Source organism: Enhydra lutris, unplaced genomic scaffold (assembly GCF_002288905.1).
Source record: "Enhydra lutris kenyoni isolate GAN:26980312 unplaced genomic scaffold, ASM228890v2 scaffoldscaffold56, whole genome shotgun sequence".
Lineage (NCBI taxonomy): Eukaryota > Metazoa > Chordata > Mammalia > Carnivora > Mustelidae > Enhydra > Enhydra lutris.
In genome coordinates this window covers 4,285,681-4,303,047 of record NW_019154140.1, presented here as the reverse complement: position 1 = coordinate 4,303,047, position 17,367 = coordinate 4,285,681, and the positions used below count along the sequence as shown (strand labels likewise).

Below are 17,367 nucleotides of genomic sequence, written 5' to 3'. Positions count from 1 at the left end.
CTAATATAAAATCTATTTGCTAAGGACATTCTGCACGTGGCATCCTATGTGCTTAATTTTCTTTAAACAAGGCATTAATAAAATCACAGTAGCATCTAATAAGATTTTTAATTCCTTGAGGGTGAGAACCATGGCTAATCTTTAATGAGCCTAATTTAGTGAGAGTAGTTAGTTCCCCCGTTGGTAGGAACAAACAACAAAACAGTCCCAGCCCTACGAGATACATCTATAAAGGTCATATGACTGACAGCTGCATAGTGAAATGGGAATCAGACTGGGCAATGTACCTGTATGTGCTCAATGGAGACCGGTTTCCAGAGTCACTAACAGCAGAAACTAACAGCAAAGCTACCCATGAATGGAGGAGGAGTTTTGGAACGAACGATGCTACTTTACTGCAGAAAGTACAAAACAGTATGAAGAATAAGCCTACGGAGCAGGACACCAAGACACTGTAGTTCAGGAACCTGTTCCCCAGAGAACCAGAGCTTTAAATACACAGCTCTGCCACTGAGACCTGTGCCACATCTAGAGGCACTGAGGGCAAGATTTCATGAAAAACCTTCTGCATTTGGTGAGAATGGAAGAGGTAGTAGTAGTACTTACAAACTCTGGGGTTCGGAAATCAGGCTGACTTTCCAGTGCTCCAAAACTGGAGACAGCTGTCTGTTCAATGTTGCCCAACACTAGAAATAAACAAAGAAAGAAAGCATGACTTTCACTGGCTCATAATACTTTTCTGCTTGTGAATCACCAGCACCAGTGTAACAACTGTATCAGCACCTGTGGCACACCTCCCAGGTTATGGGACTTAACCCCCCCAGCTATCAGGGCCACTCAAAATCTTTAGGAGCTATTCCATCTACTGGACAATGCCATGCTTATAGGATACTCCGTCTTAAAATGCTCGAGGCTAGATCAACTACGGAAAATCACTTAGTTTCCACTTGGAAGGACACAGCAACTGAATGTTGTAAAACTCTAGCTAAGGAACATTTTAGCCTATTAATGTTCTCTCTTCAACTATATCTCAGAGAACTGATGTGGAGTCATTTGGGGTAGCAATTTTCTGTTTTAAAATCTGTTGACTAGCACCATCTGGAAGAAATATACTGGGTGCCAAATAAAACTTTCTAGTAGGTACATTTTGAAAATGAAAAACAAACAGGTAAAATTAATTAATATATTTAATTTGATATACCCAGATCATCTGAACATGTATTCAACATAAAAAATTATTAGTGAAATAGTTTACTTTTTTTTTTATCCTAAGCCTTAGAAAGCCAATGTGTATGTTATAGTCACAACACATTTCAATTTGGACTAGCTACATTTCAACAGCTTAATAGCCACATGTGACTAGGGGTTACTGTGTTTCACAGCAGTGTGGGAGGGGAAAAGGAACCAAATCCAGAAGCTGGGTTGTTCTGCAAGCACCAGTCTCACCGTGCCCACAAGTTCCTGATATGAATAAAAGGAACTGGTCCAGATCAAAAGATAAGAGAGAAAACAAGACAAAACAACCATTTGCAGTGTGTGCTTCCAGACAGGATCTGGGCTTGAACAAACCAGATGTAGAAGACTTAAAAACAAACTGGGGAAATCTGAATATTGATTAAGCATTGGATTATATTAAGGAGTTATTAATATTGATAAAGGTAACAATGTAATTTGGACTGTATGTGGGGAAAATGTTCTTAATTAAATGAACTTAAATATTTAAGTGTGTTTACATGCACATTTAAATAAATTTAAATAAATATTCTAACTTATCAACAGGTCTAGCCTCTTCAATAAATCAATGATATGAAAAAGGCAGAGATTGAAAGAGCCTAAGGAACGTATCTCCGATATGTGTTTTCTTCCCCACACCACCAAACAATTACCTAAATTCTGACACTATCCACCTGAAGATAGCATCAGACCATGGGTTAAGGGCTTGGTCCCACAAGACGGGCCCCAGCAAGTCCAGGCTGTCACTCAAGCTTCTGACTGACTGGCTATAAATCAAAGGTTCCCACCACCCTCTCCTTGGGTTCAATTAATTTGCTAGAGTGGCTCACAGAACTCAGAGGAACGTTTACTTACAGTTACCAGTTTATTATAAAGGGGATTATAAAGGATACAGATGAAAAGCCAGAAGAAGAGGGTCAAAGGCAAGGTATATGCGAAGAGGCACAGGGCTTAGATGCCCTCTCTTCATGAAGGCATCTCTCTCCCCACACCTGCTAGTCTCTCCCCTCTCTCCCTACACCTGCACAAGCTCACCAACCCCACCCTCTGGGTTTCTACATAAACTTCCTTACTTAGACAGGATTGATTGATCACAGGCCACTGGCAACTGATTCAATCTTCCTTCCCACCTCCTTGGAAGTCAGAGGGCAGGACTGAAAGGTTCAGCCCTCTAATCTCCCTGTGGGTTTCCACTGCAACCAGCCCTCACCCTGGGGTTACCCAGGGGCTTTCCAGAAGTCCCCTCATCAACATAACAAAATGCACCTTTCTCTATCTCCTCATTTAGGAATTATAATTAGCCATTTAGGAAGTTACCAGAGTTGCAGGAGCTCCTGCCTGGAACTGAGGAAGATCGAACATATTTCTTATTATAAAATCACAATATCACAACCACCATTAGCAGTATATGGTATCTGCATCCCAACTTGGACCAACCAGCTTTTTTAAAGGACATATTTATCAAAAATAGAAAGGTTGAGCATGGAATAAGCATTAAATTGTGTTTAGAAATTACTTTTAATTTTATGAAGTATGATTATTATCTTGGCTTTGTCATGCCTTTTAAAAAAGCATTCTAATTTTAAAAAAAATCTATTAGAGGCTTTTGGGAAGGAAAAGGCTGAGTCCCCATCAATCCAGAAAAAAATTCCCTTCAATGGTCCAAAAGAAAGCTTATTGGGGAGATGGATTAAAAGTGGCTCTTCAACAAAACCAAAATGTCAGCCAACAATTCAGCTACCAAACTCTTAGTTTTGGCACATCACTAAGAAACAACCCAATATCTAGATTAGATTTAAGATCTACTCAGAATCCTGTCCACTAAATTCAGATCACTGTACACCTATGAACCGAAAGGTCGTGCCAGTAGCCATGACAATACAAACACGTGATTCTCACTCTAGAAAAACTGAGCTTCTCACAAGACCCCTAAATGTGAACCGAAGCAGAAACCAGAAATAGACATGGTGGGCCAAAGCTTACAGAACTGCAGCCAAAGCCAAAATTACGGGGCTTGCCTCCGAGAACCCCAGAGGAATGTGGCGATTACCGTGCAGCCTTCTACACTTAGGGAATTGTAACGTAAGAAACTGGTTTATTCCAACATCAGAACCACGGTTGTCCAAGATAATCACAATCTTGAAGGGTGCTTCTAGAACTTGCTAAAATGTGTTTATACACATGACACTGTGTTTGAAATCGGTGATCTGCAACTTGGTTTACATTAGGAAGGAAAGACCTAACGTTTTTATATTTAAATATTAAAAAGTCAGGTATGTGGTATTTATGATACATTGTGTTGTGGGTTTTGTTTTTTTTTTTGTTTTGTTTTGTTTTGTTTTGTTTTGTTTTTGGCAGAACCAGCAACTCACTGGAACATAATACTCAGATATTTCTAAAAATGAGTTTTGTGAATCAGATCGAGTGATCTGACTTTTGCATCTTATCTGGATTACTTCACAATTAGATGCCCAATTTAACTATGAGGAATCTGAGGTCCAAAGACAGGATAGAAATGCTGTTGAGTTTTTTGGGGTCTTTTTGTTTTTGTTTTTTTAAGGAAAGACTTAAGAAAGTATGCATTTTGCTGAAAGAGAAGAAACAAGATGTATTACCCAGATGTTTTATCAAATTAAAGACACCGACTGCAGCTTGAGAGGATTTGTGACAGAAAATATAGAACTATTTATAGTTTTAGTTATTCTGTCGGTAATGGAAACTAATAGATTCACTGCTTAATGTCAACACAAAGGAGAAACTGTAAATTTGAGTGAATAAAAACAGAAATGGCTTTACTGAAACATCATCTCGGTAGAACAAAGCTGCAGCTGTTGCTCTCATGACCTACTGTAGTACTGAGAAGCAAATGATTTATGATGCTAATATGATCATTATACTTCCACTACTGAAGGGCTCCCGTTACTGTTTGATATTCTCATTTCTGGTAATCTAACACAGCTGAAAAAGTTCTTTTCTCAGCAAAAACAGTCAAAATCAAGGTGACGCTTTGAGAGCTTTTTATGAAAAACGGCAGAATCGGGGGGAAAAACCTTCTAATAAGGCAAAAATGTTAACTTTTTACCTTACATAAATCATTTTTCATTTACCATTTTGAAATGTATTTTTAGTATCGTCAACATGCCTCGCTTTACACAATGAAAGTACCACTCTGAATGGCTTCATGATAAGGTCATTTAATTTCAGCTGTTGGTATATAAAAGTATATTTTTGTGATCTCTGTGTTATCTGTTCATCAAAAAGCTGACTAGAGACCCGAAAAATAGTTATTGTAATATGATGACCAAACTTTGGCCTTCACCTATTGGTGGAATTTTTGTATGGATTTACAAAGAAAGCACAATGGAAAGTCAGGTTCGACGAACATTCACTGCCTGGTTTTTATTTTACACAGTCATTGTGTCATTAGGCCCTGGGGATACCAAGAAGAACCAGGCAAGCAAGTTTCCCTCTTCTTTTTTTTTTTTTTTAAAGATTTTATTTATTTATTTGACAGAGAGAAATCACAAGTAGGCAGAGAGGCAGGCAGAGAGAGAGGAGGAAGCAGGCTCCCTGCTGAGCAGAAAGCCTGATGTGGGGCTTGAACCCAGGACCTGGGATCATGACCTGAGCTGAAGGCAGTGGCTCAACCCACTGAGCCACCCAGGCGCCCCAAGTTTCCCTCTTCTTGAGAAAAAGAAATTGAGACACGATGAATGTTAATTTTAAGCTCATTAGTAAGTGCCAGGCTACAAAGACTTAGAGAATACGGAAGGAATACTTTGGAAAGCACTGTACACATATCTATCAATTTGGTTTATGTAGGTAAAAGTCAAACAATTGAGGTTTTGGGTCAAAAGAAACCCACTAAAATTCTACTTTTCCAAAATTTAATAATTAATCACATAACAATTAGTTAAAAGTAAAAGAAAAGCATGTTTTAAAAACTATCAAGGTAGGGCACCTGGGTGGCTCAGTGGGTTAAAGCCTTCGGCTCAGGTCATGATCTCAGGGTACTGGGATCGAACCCCACATCGGGCTCTCTGCTCAGCAGGGAGCCTGCTTCCCCGCCCCTGCCCCGCCTACTTGTGATCTCTGTCAAATAAATAAATAAAATCTTTAAAAAAAAAAAAGAGTCTTATTCTAAAAACAAACCAAAAAACTATCAAGGTAGGTAAGTATAGTAAGATTAAAGGAATCCAGTCATTGGTGGTATTAGTTCTGACTGACTTGCCAGAACAAAAGGAAGGGGCTCAATAGCTAGAGGTCTCGGCACTTTAATGGGTTCATAACAACACAGTGGAAAGCTCACCAGAGAGTTGCAATTCATATGCTTATTCGTCTATCAATTAGAAGAAATGGAATAACTAACACTTATTTTCAGACCGTAAAATAGATCACCTCTAGAGCAAAGCAAATTTGAGACTTATTTAAAGTGGGTGATAAAAGGATCCATTATCTATAATTTTATAACTTAGCCAATCTATTATCCATCAGAAAACATAAAAAGACCTTTCAGGAAATTCATGAGTAAAAAAAAAAACCAAAGTGCCTGATAAGTAGTGCCCCAGCAATAAAAGTAATCAGAATTAGGCATTCACACTTTATCAAACAGCACCAGCATGGAAGTGGGTGGGTCCAACTGACGTATTTATTACGGTGATTGTTTGTCACTGAAATGATCAGACTTCTAGTGACCACATGAGAGACAGCAGGTAAAAATAGATGAACCTGGTGCAAAGGGCACTGGGCATGGATTAAAGGGATTGACTGAGTTCAAGTCCTGATTCTGCAACGTTAGCAGCATGATCCCAGGCAATAACTTAGTCTCAGTTTATTTATCTGAAGCTGTTAATAAAATTACTTTCCCTTGTTATCTCACAGGGCTGTGCGAAGGGTACAAATGACAACTCAAAAGCATGTTGTAAAACAATACAGCACTACATAAATTAAGTTCATGTACACAGGCCCAGCGATATGAAAAACTATAAACAGAAATTTCCTGAGTGTGTTATTTTATGCTTGGCACTTCTAAATTTCTGATCTTAATACTATTTTTATCTTTGTTTTCACAGATGATGAAAATTTCAGGTTATCAATTGCCTGAAGCCAACCACCAAAAGTGACACAATGAGAATCGGAAGTTGTCCAAATCCAGAATTGGACATATTTTTGAATACACTGATTTGTCTCCTCAGCTTCTATGAATAATTCCAAGGGGTCCCCCTATGGCTAAATATAAGTTGATAAGGAATCAAGATAGCATTGTACCTACAAGTCAAATAAATATTAACCAACAACCTATCTTTTTTTTTTTCTTAAGATTTTATTTATTTATTTGACAGAGAGATCACAAGTAGGCAGAGAAGCAGGCAGAGAGAGGGGGGAAGCAGGCTCCCCGCCAAACAGAGAGCCTAACGTGGGGCTCAATCCTAGGACCCTGAGATCATGACCTGAGCTGAAGGCAGAGGCTTGACCCACTGAGCCACCCAGGTGCCCCTAACCAACAACCTATCTTGAAAATCAAATGATAGAACGGTATAGTAAATATACCAGCACCACTAGAAGAACTAATGGAAAACCTCCACAAGATAAGTAAACAGATACAACGTTCTGGCTAATGGTTAAAGACACGGAGCTAGGTGATAAGAGTACAAACATCAAGATAAAAAAGTACAGAAACTGCCTTCAGGAATGTCACGACCTAGTGAACTTTTGTACAAGTAAAGAGGTATCAGAAGGGCACCTGGGTGGCTCAGTGGGTTGAGGCCTCTGCCTTCAGCTTGGGTCATGTTCCCAGGGTCCTGGGATCGAGCCCTGCATCGGGCTTTCTGCTCCATGGGGAGCCTGCTTCCCCCTCTCTCTTTGCCTGCCTCTCTGCCTACTTGTGATATCTCTGTCAAATTAAAAAAAAAAAAAAAAAAAGAGGTATCAGAGGAACAGCCCATTCATGTTGGAAACAAGGATGTATTCGCATATCCAGATTGGGGAGGATGTCTAATGATTTGCCAGGCAGTCCTGCACCTGAAACTCTTCTCCCCTTTGACCAGAAGTCTCTGAAAAATGGTCTCAGCATGCACTGGATATTTGACCTGAATGCTAGCACCCACCCATCACAATTCTTAAAGTAACTGCACACTTGGGCCGCCATTTCCTACCACTTCACACTTCCCAGGTATTACGTGGGTCCACTTAGTCTCGCTACCCACATCTTCTACAAGTGAGCCTTCCCAACAGGGCCTGCATCACCGTGTGGCAGGTGCATTTGGGTCCTCAGGTTCCAGTATCTCTTTCTCTGGCCTCAGTTTAATAGGACCTATTGTATTTTGGTGACAATTAAGTAGGGGAAAATCTATTTCTCATATTATCCATAGCTTGTAAGCCTGCAGATTATAGACCCTGTCATATTAAATGAGATTCTAAAATGAGGCCAAAGAGTCATCATAAATGGAAAGAAAGTTAAAAATGAAACATAAAACATAAAGACAGGGCAGTTTCTTTCAAGGCTGAGATGGCTGTGTTTTACCACCCAGGGCAGTGGACTTGAATTTTAAGACCTCTACACAGTTTAATTCTGTGGCTTCAGGCACACCATTCAACCCCTGAATCTGTTTCCTCATCAATAAAGTGCAGATGATAATGCCTACATCAAAAGGTCATTGTGGACAATAAATTAACTGACACACAGATTAAAGTGACTTGAAAAGTGTTAAGTACTATATAAATATTGGCTATTATTACTTTTTTACTTTAATAAAGTCTGGCATTCTTAATCTTGTTAGGCACCAAGTTTTCTTCCTAACTTTTCACCTTGACTCTTCTTTTTCATAAAATAAATTCAAGTGCAAAAAAAAAAAAAAAAAAAAACCACAACATTAACTCAGCAAATATTTTTCAATGACCTCAATGTCCTATGCACTGTTGACTACTACTTGCAATGAAAAGAGACATGACTCAGGAAATGTTTCCTCATTTTTCTGAAAGTGGACGGTTGATTTTTTTTTTTTTTAAGCCCAGCTTGTTACTGGCAATAATGGTAATATTTAAATGGAAAAAAAAAAAAAAGTGACATCATCCTCTAATCATTTCTGGAATGCAATTTCAAATTCAGATTGATGGTTTCTATTAGAATTCTGTGTTTCCCATCTTAAGGCAAAAATGTGCTCTCTCTCACTCTCTTGTATGTGCTCTTTCTCACTCTCTTGTATGTGCTCTTTCTCTCAGATAATTCTGGAAGTGGAAGAAATAGCTGAAGGGGAAAGAAAAAGGGACAAAGGCAAAAATGTCATTATGAAGATGTCAAGTTTGTTAGGGTAAGGAAATTTTTGACTCATGTCTGAAACTCAGCACTATCCATCAGGCAATTTAGAAAATTAATAAATATTCTCCCTAAATTATGGTAAAAACTGCCTTGTTTCAAACTTTCTCCGTTGGCTTTCCATTTTTGATCAATATATTGTAATCACATTGATTCAACTACCTAAGCCAGAGCTGGGGTCATTCTTCACTTTTCCCTTTCCTTACTTGACATTCAGTCAGTTACCAAGTTTTAACCGTTTTGTTTTTCTTTTTTTAAGATTTTATTTATTTGAGAGAGAGCGAAAGCATGCACGCAAGTAGTGCCGGGTGCATGGTGGGGTGGAGAGAGAGAGAGAAAGGGAAAAGCAGAATCCCTGCTCAGCAGAGACCCCAATTTGGGGCTCGACCCCAGGACCCCAGGATCATGACCTGAACCGAAGGCAGACACTTAACCAACTGGGCCACCCAGGCACCCCATTCTTTTTATTTTTAAACTCCTCCTAAGTACATTTTAGCTGAAATGTGCATCCCTTCACTGCCCCCCCACACACACACACATTCTACCCTTTCTTTAAATTTTTATTCCAATGCCACCAATGTACACCACTTATGGACCAAGTCAGGTTACTTGCTCAACTCCATGCTCCTATAGCACTTTCCATTGTCTAGTAAAACCTGTCAGGTCACTAAAGGTGCCCAAAATCTCAACTTGCATTATTAGTTATCAAAATAGAGTATTTTTCAGTTGGTCTTCTAGAGTGTGGAAGAGAAATAAAAAGGAGTGATTATTATACATAAATTTTCAGCTTTATACTGAACAGAGGCCCAAATAATCACAGGGTAGTTGCTCTCTCACAACAGGCCACCACCACAGAAGATAAAGTTTGGGGGAAATATAGGTTTCCATCCCCCTCACTGCACTGTATGGTCCTGATTCATTCTTCTTCTCCGCTGGTCCATGAGCTCTTGGGAGGAAAAGCCGTTATCTAATTCTACTTCGTTTCCTCAGAATTTGAAACAATACCTAATATGTTACAGAGTATCCATAAGTGAGTGAACCAAAAATGGGATGAATTATAAGCTCCGTCATTCTAGAAAAGTTATTAGCGCTCTTAAATTTTCAGAATGTAGTCTGATTACTTACATAATGACCCCAGAGTTTTTATGGTTCCAGAAACATCCTGCATTGGGCCACAGTGAAGTATGTTCACATTCAAGGCAGGCTAACAATACAGTGCTCCTCCAAGATAATATTCTTCCAATATTTTGACAGTATTTATGAAAAGGACGATCTCTCCCTTTCCTCTGCACTGCCCACTGCTCCAGCAATGTATCAAACAGAACACGCTCCTTCCCACAGCACAACAGAGTTCCACAGAGGAACAAAAGAGGGACCGTTCAGTGAGTCACTTGGGTGTCTCACCCAGCCCCACCCCAGTGGCAACTCTAAGGACTTCTTCGATCCCCCAGTAGCAATATAATCCCTGAGAAGAGCTCTGATAAACACAATTTTCTTCATCTTGTTATATTTCTGTGCTGTTTAGAGTGGTTTTAGCTCCTCTTACACACTGCCTCTCCCTATTCCCGCAACCGTCCCCTGATAATTCCGCTCCGAAAATACACCTGGAAGTTAAACACGTCTGTTTTTGAAGAGCTGGGAACAATGATCCCATTATTCATTTGCACATCCCAACCAGGTTAGCTAATGCTTTTACAGAAAAGCCGACTGTATCTCTCACAATTCTCAGATTCCAACTGAATTCAGTTCCTTTCACCATCTTCAAAGTATTTTATTGTACTACCCTACGTAAAACATAAAAACTTCCATTTTAGCAATTTTTCAGTGTACAATCTGGTGGCATTAATTCTGTTCACAATATTGTGCAACCATCACCACTGTTTCTAAAACTTTTTGTTAATCACATCAAAGACTCTGTAACCACTAGGCAGTAACTTCCCATTTCCCCCTCCCCACAGGCCATAATAACATCCAATCTACTTTCTGTCTCTATGAATTTGCCTCTTCTAGAGATATTCCATGTGAGTGGAATCATACAACATTTGACCTTTTGTTTCTGGCTTATTTCTCTCAGCAGAATGATGTCAAGGTTCATTCATGTCGCAGCACGTGTCAGAACTTTATCCCTTTCTATGACTGAATATTGCACTGTGTGTGTGTGTGTGTGTGTGTGTGTGTGTGTGTGTGTGTAACAAACCACATTTTATTTATCATTCATTCATCCTTGATGGACACTTGGGTTGCTTCTACCTTTTGGCTGCCGTGAATAATACTGCAATGAACAACGGCATACAAGTATCTGTTTGAGTCTCTGTTTTCAATTCCTCTGTGTATATACCTGGTAGTGGAATTGCTGAGTCATTTAGTAATTTAATGTTTAGCTTTTTGACGAACCAGCAAACTGTTTTCCACAATGGCTGCACCATTTCACATTCTCATCTACTCTACTGTGGTTGCTGGGCATGCTTTTGTTGTCATATCTTAGAATCCATTGCCAAATCCAAGGCCTAAGATTTACCCCTGTTTTCTTCTGAGAGTTTTAAGGCTTTAACTCTTATGGTTAAATTGTTGATCCATTTTGAGTTAATTTTTTTGTATCTGATGCAACGTTCAGTCCAATTTCATTCTTTTTACATGTGGAAATCCAGTTGTCACAACATCGTTTGTCAAAAAGATCCTTCTTTCCTCACTGAGTGTACTTGGCACCCTTCTCAAAAATCCATTGGCCATAGATGTACATTTTATTTCTGGACTCTGGAGTCTATCCTACTGGTCTATGTTTATCCATATGTTAGTACCATACTGTTTTGATTACTACAGCAGCTTTGTAGTAATTTTCGAAATCAGGAAATGTGAGCCCTCCAACTTTGTTCTTCTTTTTCTAAGTTGTTTTGGCTATTCAGGGCTCCTTATAATTCGGCATGAATTTGAGTCAGCTTTTCCATTTCTGCAACCTTTACCATTTTAAAAAATAAGTTTTTAAAAATTCAGATTTAATAGCATTGATAATAATCAATCATGTAAATGAAGAGTGACTTTATTTGTTTTTACCAATTTGGTGTTGTTTTTTAAAGCTTGGTTAAGACAGTTTATGTTCTATAAAGGACAAGTGGTATTAATTATAGAAATATGTTGCAACAATATCTTGGAAAGCTATTACTGTCACTTTACAGTTCAACTGGCCCAGGCCTCCCAGGACCCTCAGGGTCCTGAGTTTGCAGTTGGCTATAGCTCAGCTGAAACCCGGTCCTAGTCACTGACCTGTCAGTCCCCAGATTATAGTGATTATACAGTGTCCTGGGGATGAAAGAAGACACCACCCTTAAATTTCTATTGTCTTTAAACTCAAAATACACTGAGTTGTTACTCCTTGCTCACCCTACCCAAGTAGGCCTGATTTCAAAATGAGTTTTTGAACCCTATGAGGGATGAGAACATAGAAATGCAAGAAAAAAAAAAATAATAATAATATATATATACACACACACACACACACACATATATAGGCCCACAGTCCCTTACCCTTATCTGAAATCTCTGATGCCAAAACCTTTGTGTTTCAGAATTTAAAAAGAAAACAACTGGGGGCAGGGGTGAGGAGGATAGGTGAGCCTGGTGGTGGGTATTAAGGGCAGCACGTATTGCAGGAAGCACTGGGTGTTATATATAAACAATTAATCATGAAACACCACATTAAAGGGGGGGGCTTTGATATACAAAAAAAAAAATAAAAAATAAAAACATTATTTCCAAAAAAAAAAGAAAATAGCTTTTATGTATATAGTATACATTACTATGTACCCTCAGTGGGGTCTGGGGCAACATCCCTTAATCAAATTAAGTCAGTTTTATAGCCAAAAATATGAACACTCACTCTAAGTGGGATAAATAAGATATATAAATAGCCTCATGCCGGCTGAGGTCAGGTTTCTCCACCAAATGAGTTCGGATCTGTCAGGTGTTTTTGGTTTGTTTTTGTCTTTGAGTATAGTTGACATACAGTGCTATGATCTGTCAGGTTTTATAACCAAATGAATTACCAAAAAAATTCTTTTTAGCACTTTTGAGATTTTTGAATTCTAAGTAAGGAAGTGTGAAAGTTTAACTACTAAGAATGTATTTAGCACACAAAACAGAAGATCTCAAAACCCAATTACAAGCTTGTCATATATACACAGAGCAAAAGGCTCATAATTGCCTTCGAATTGAAGACTAGGAAGGACCTCTTAGGTTGTCATCATCGCTCATCATCTCACATGTTCAGTGTTTGCCAAATCAGTATTTTCCCCAGTAACCAGCTACAAACAAACTCAGAAAGTGAGCCATAAATTTGCATAAAAGAAAAACCAGAATTTACATGCCATTTTTAATGATCAAATTGACAGAAAATAATTACTAATACCTAATGAAGCAAAGGAGCAGAGAAGACATACAGACTTTGCTAGTGTCGGGTTGTACAAATTTGTGGTTGGCAATTTGGAAAAATGTAGCAAAAGCTTTAAACTCGTCATATTCTTTAATCTATTATAATTCTATTTCTAGGAAACAATTCTTGCTTAAGTCACTGAGGACATGGCTACGGATAATACAAAATGCAATTATTTAAATAATTTTGTAGAAGAATATTCATCACACAGAATTTTAACAATGTACTTCAATGTGAAAAAGTAAAACTGCATATAGTATATGCCCCAAAGAACTGAGAGTAGGAACTCAAACAAATATCTGTATATACCCCTGTTCATAGCAGCATTATTCACAACAGCCAACAGGTGGGAGCAAACCACGTACCCAACTGCAGATGAACGGATACACAAAAAATACAATGCAATATTCTCAAACATGCTCTAACATGGATGAATCCTAAGAACTGTATGCTAACTGAAATAAAGCTGGTCACAAAAGGATAACTACTCTATGATTCCACTTATCTGAGATCCCTAGAGGAGTCAAGTTCAGAGACAGAAAATACAACAGTGGTCGTCAGAAGCTGAGAGGAGGGAAGAATGGGGAGTGACTACTTAATGGGTGCAGAGTTTCGGTTCTGTAAGAAGAAAAACTTCCGGAGATGGGTGGTGGGGACAATTGCACAACAATGTAAATGTACCTAATGCCACTGAACTGTACATTCAAAAAGGGGTTACAAGTAAGTTTTAGGTGATGTGTATTCTACCACTGTGCAAACAAAATGTCGTTCTGCTAATGATTGTGGACGAAGCTGCCCCAGGTAGCAGGCACTGGGGGTCCCAAGACAGAGGAGCATAAACAAGATGTATTCTATGCCTTACCCTCCTTAGCTGGAGAGCTCTCTAAAGGGTTGAGTCCATAACCACTCTGTGGTGGAGGTGTAGAGGGCTTTTGTGGTGCTAGGGCTCTTATCTCCTTGCCTAGATTTTAAATCTCCCTTTTGTCATGAGCCGTTTTCCAATAAACTGTAGAGTATACAAAACTAGCAAACAAACAAAAACCCTATATATACTATATAATCTAAATTTGTATGGGGTAAAAATAAATTGAACCCGAAGATAATGGGTGATGGAATGTCAGGTGTTTTCATTTTCTTTTTAGTATCTGTCTACGTTTTCCAATTCTCTACAGTGAACATGTACAAAACATGAATATGTTAAGGAAGTGTCTCAATCTTAACTACAAGCCAAGTTCTTGATTTCCACTCTCCACTATGTCCCCCTCCCCTGCCAAAAAGACTTTCTATACACCACCCCCGTCTTCCCCAGAAGTGGCCCCCAAATCCACCAAATTAATCAGATCAAAATTACTGAAGTCCTCCCTGGCTCCTTTTCCTCATACCCCTACATTTAACTCCTCAATAAATCCTATCAGCTGAATTTTCAAAGTCTACCCAGATTTTAGTTTAAGCTACCAGTGAAATAATGGACCCAGAAAGTAGCTACTTCTCACCATTTCCATAGTGCCTACAGAAGACCAGCTACCAATTAAGGAGTCCTTATATTTCAATGCTTGTTTTATAGCTAAGTTCTTTTTTATATAGAGTTCATCCTCTGTTCATCCTCACAACAGCCCTATAGGGTCAAAATTAAGTATTATAGTTACCTTCATATCACTGATGAAGAGGCACAGAGAAGTCAAGTGTTTTGTCCAAGACCACGCAGCTAATGAGCAGGAGAATCAGAATTTGAACTTAGGAGACCAGAGGTGAGGTTTATAGCCATATTACACTGCCCCTTGGCCTTAATTAGCTTGCTCTCTCCCGTTATTCAAGTCTCTGTTCAAAATGCATGCCCCAGAGAGGCTGTCCTTGAAATCCTAAATTTAACAGCCCAAGAGTAGAGTCACTGTTCTCCATCACCTTGCCCTGCTCTACTTTCCTTTATGACTTAATAATAACTTCATTATTATATATTAAGTGAGTTCCACGACGGAGTTTGATGAATCCCAAGCACCTAGAACAGTACCTGGGATGTGCTAGGGCCTCCATAATTATCTCAAAGACTTACCAAATGGATGCATAACTTCTCTAAGGCTGGCTGTTGAGTCAGACCTGAATTCAAATCCCAGACCTACCACTTCCTCACTATGTGAATTGGGGCCATTTATTCAACCTTTTATGCCTCCAAGTCTACACCTGAAAAATGAGAATGATAGTACTTCCTCCTGGGGTTGCTCTAAAGATGAAATGAGTTGTGGCATGTGAAATATTTAGTGCATTACCTGCACACAGTAAACACTAAATGAATATTAACAACAAGTATTATACAAGGAAGGAGAAAATGATGTATTTGAACCTTCATGAAATTCTTTTCATTTTTTTAAAAAGACTTACAGCCTTCCAAGTATGTCAAGAAATAAGAATGCTGACAGCACTTTATTCAATGTTCTAGTAACTCAAAAATTAGGAAAGTGTCTGTAAATTCAATCTGATACTTAAAAGAGATCACAAAAAGAACTCAAGACATGTAAATTCCATTTTTATGCATTCTCTACTGTATTATCTCAGTATTTCTAAGTCATGCATATTACTTAAATTTTGAATGTATGCATGTATTTTTTAAGCTACCAGTTAAATAACAGACCAAGAGGACAAAAATTCCTTCCATGTGGATTACTTTTAACAGTTTAGGATTTTATTTTAGGTGAAACAGAACTGAATGCCTATATGGTTAAGGTGGTTTAAATTCTTAATGTGGTCACTGCATCTTCGTGCTGCCCGTGCTCAGCAGAAACATGACAGTCAAGGGGTACTCTAGCCGCAAAACCTCATCCTCTTCCCTTTCACCCTCTAGAGCCCAGGGAGCTTGGCAGAAGTGGCCACCCAGACCCCAAGCCCCTGTCATTCCCTTGTGCGGAAGCGATGGCCAGAGCTAAGGCCATCCTAAGTGCTGAGAATGCAGGGGAATGTGCTCTGAACGAGTGGCTGTTTGAGGGAAACTCACACCCTGCGTGGAGAGACAGGAGTCGAGGCAAGAAGCATCCTTTGGGATACATAAGCGCCTCTCCAGGAGGTCCCAGGGATTGAACCCAGGCCCTCTGATCCACAGAAAAAGTAACCAAGTCTGGTGTCTCTTTCTTTCTTACACTTAGATTCTGTAACTTGAAATACTAGCTCATTTGCCAGCTGGTAAGAACCTCCCACTACTCTCCCCAGTAGATGAGGCGGGGCATGGCAATAGGGGTGGGGAGGCAGGCAGCCCGCCCACACAGGAACATTCCAGTCCTAATTTGGGAGCTCTTTATGTAACGCATTAGAAGGGTTTCTTTTAGAATCCCATCAGGGACTTCAGTCATGTGATTATCTTCCAGCTGGCCAGATACAGCAAGACAGGTTCAAGTACTTCTACTCCAGAAAATACCACAAAGTGGTTATTTGAGATGTTAAAAATAAGCAGATCATCCAAATATAGCTAAATCACCTAGAGATGCAAGGTATTTAAATTCTCTCAAAATATGCATTTAACATGCTAATTACAGAACTACTAATACAAATGACACTTAAAGCTGATTGCCTTTCCCTAGGGAGTAATAATCCTGAGGCCTGTTCCAGAATCAAATGTCTTAAATTACTGGTCCTTTGTGAGTTCATCTCATGCCTGCTTTGTCCTTGTCCTTCCTTCCTGTGTACCAAATTTATATAAGCATCGGGCTTTCGCACAAAATAATATCAACCATTTCTGTAGCATGCAATATGAACTAAGTCCTACGGGTCTTCGAGATATAAAAATGTCCATTTTAAGATATTTATATACAGAAGTTTTAGGTAAGAAAAATCATACAAGTGACCATCCAGGAAGGACAGATGCCACCCAGGGCTGGGAAGCTGAAGGTGCCCCTGAGCGGACCTGGCTGGGGGCTGGAGGACGTGGTCCCGATACCAAGCTCTGAGCGAAGTACGAGAGGAGATAGGAGACCACCTCAGAGACTGCTCTGATAAGACAATCCAGGCTGGAACTAACAGAACGACGGTGGTGGTGAGGACGAACAGAATTAGATGGAGTCCAGGGATATTAGGGCCTTAGAATCTACAACTCCTGTGGGTGACGGGAGGGAAAGCGAGAGCCACCCCATCTCGGACTCCTGCCTGCCCTGGGCAACCGGGTCTGTGAAACAAGAAGAGCCTTCGGATCTTCAATGGCTCCTTTGCCAGCTTCAGTGAAGATGTCTTAACCTTCTGGTTTGTAGAGGAAGTGGAAAGACTAGGTGCGTTGAGAGAGAAACGTCATAAAGTCCCATGCACGAATCAACTGCACTACATGTTATTCATTCAAGCAACGAGCAACTGCCAGGGGCCTGCCATGTGCCAGCACTGGCCACGGCTCTGAGGCTGCAGCAGTGACCAGTGACAG

General features: G+C 39.5%; 1 protein-coding gene across 1 annotated transcript in view; it reads right to left on the bottom strand.

Annotated features, from left to right (window-relative positions):
* The window catches only part of LOC111157822 (anoctamin 6), a 184,689-nt gene that overhangs the window by 108,450 nt on the left and 58,872 nt on the right, over positions 1 to 17,367 (bottom strand). The window contains exon 3 of the mRNA XM_022519488.1: positions 607 to 686. Within this exon, the coding sequence (XP_022375196.1) occupies positions 607 to 686 (80 nt within the window). The remainder of the gene's footprint in view (positions 1 to 606; positions 687 to 17,367) is intronic.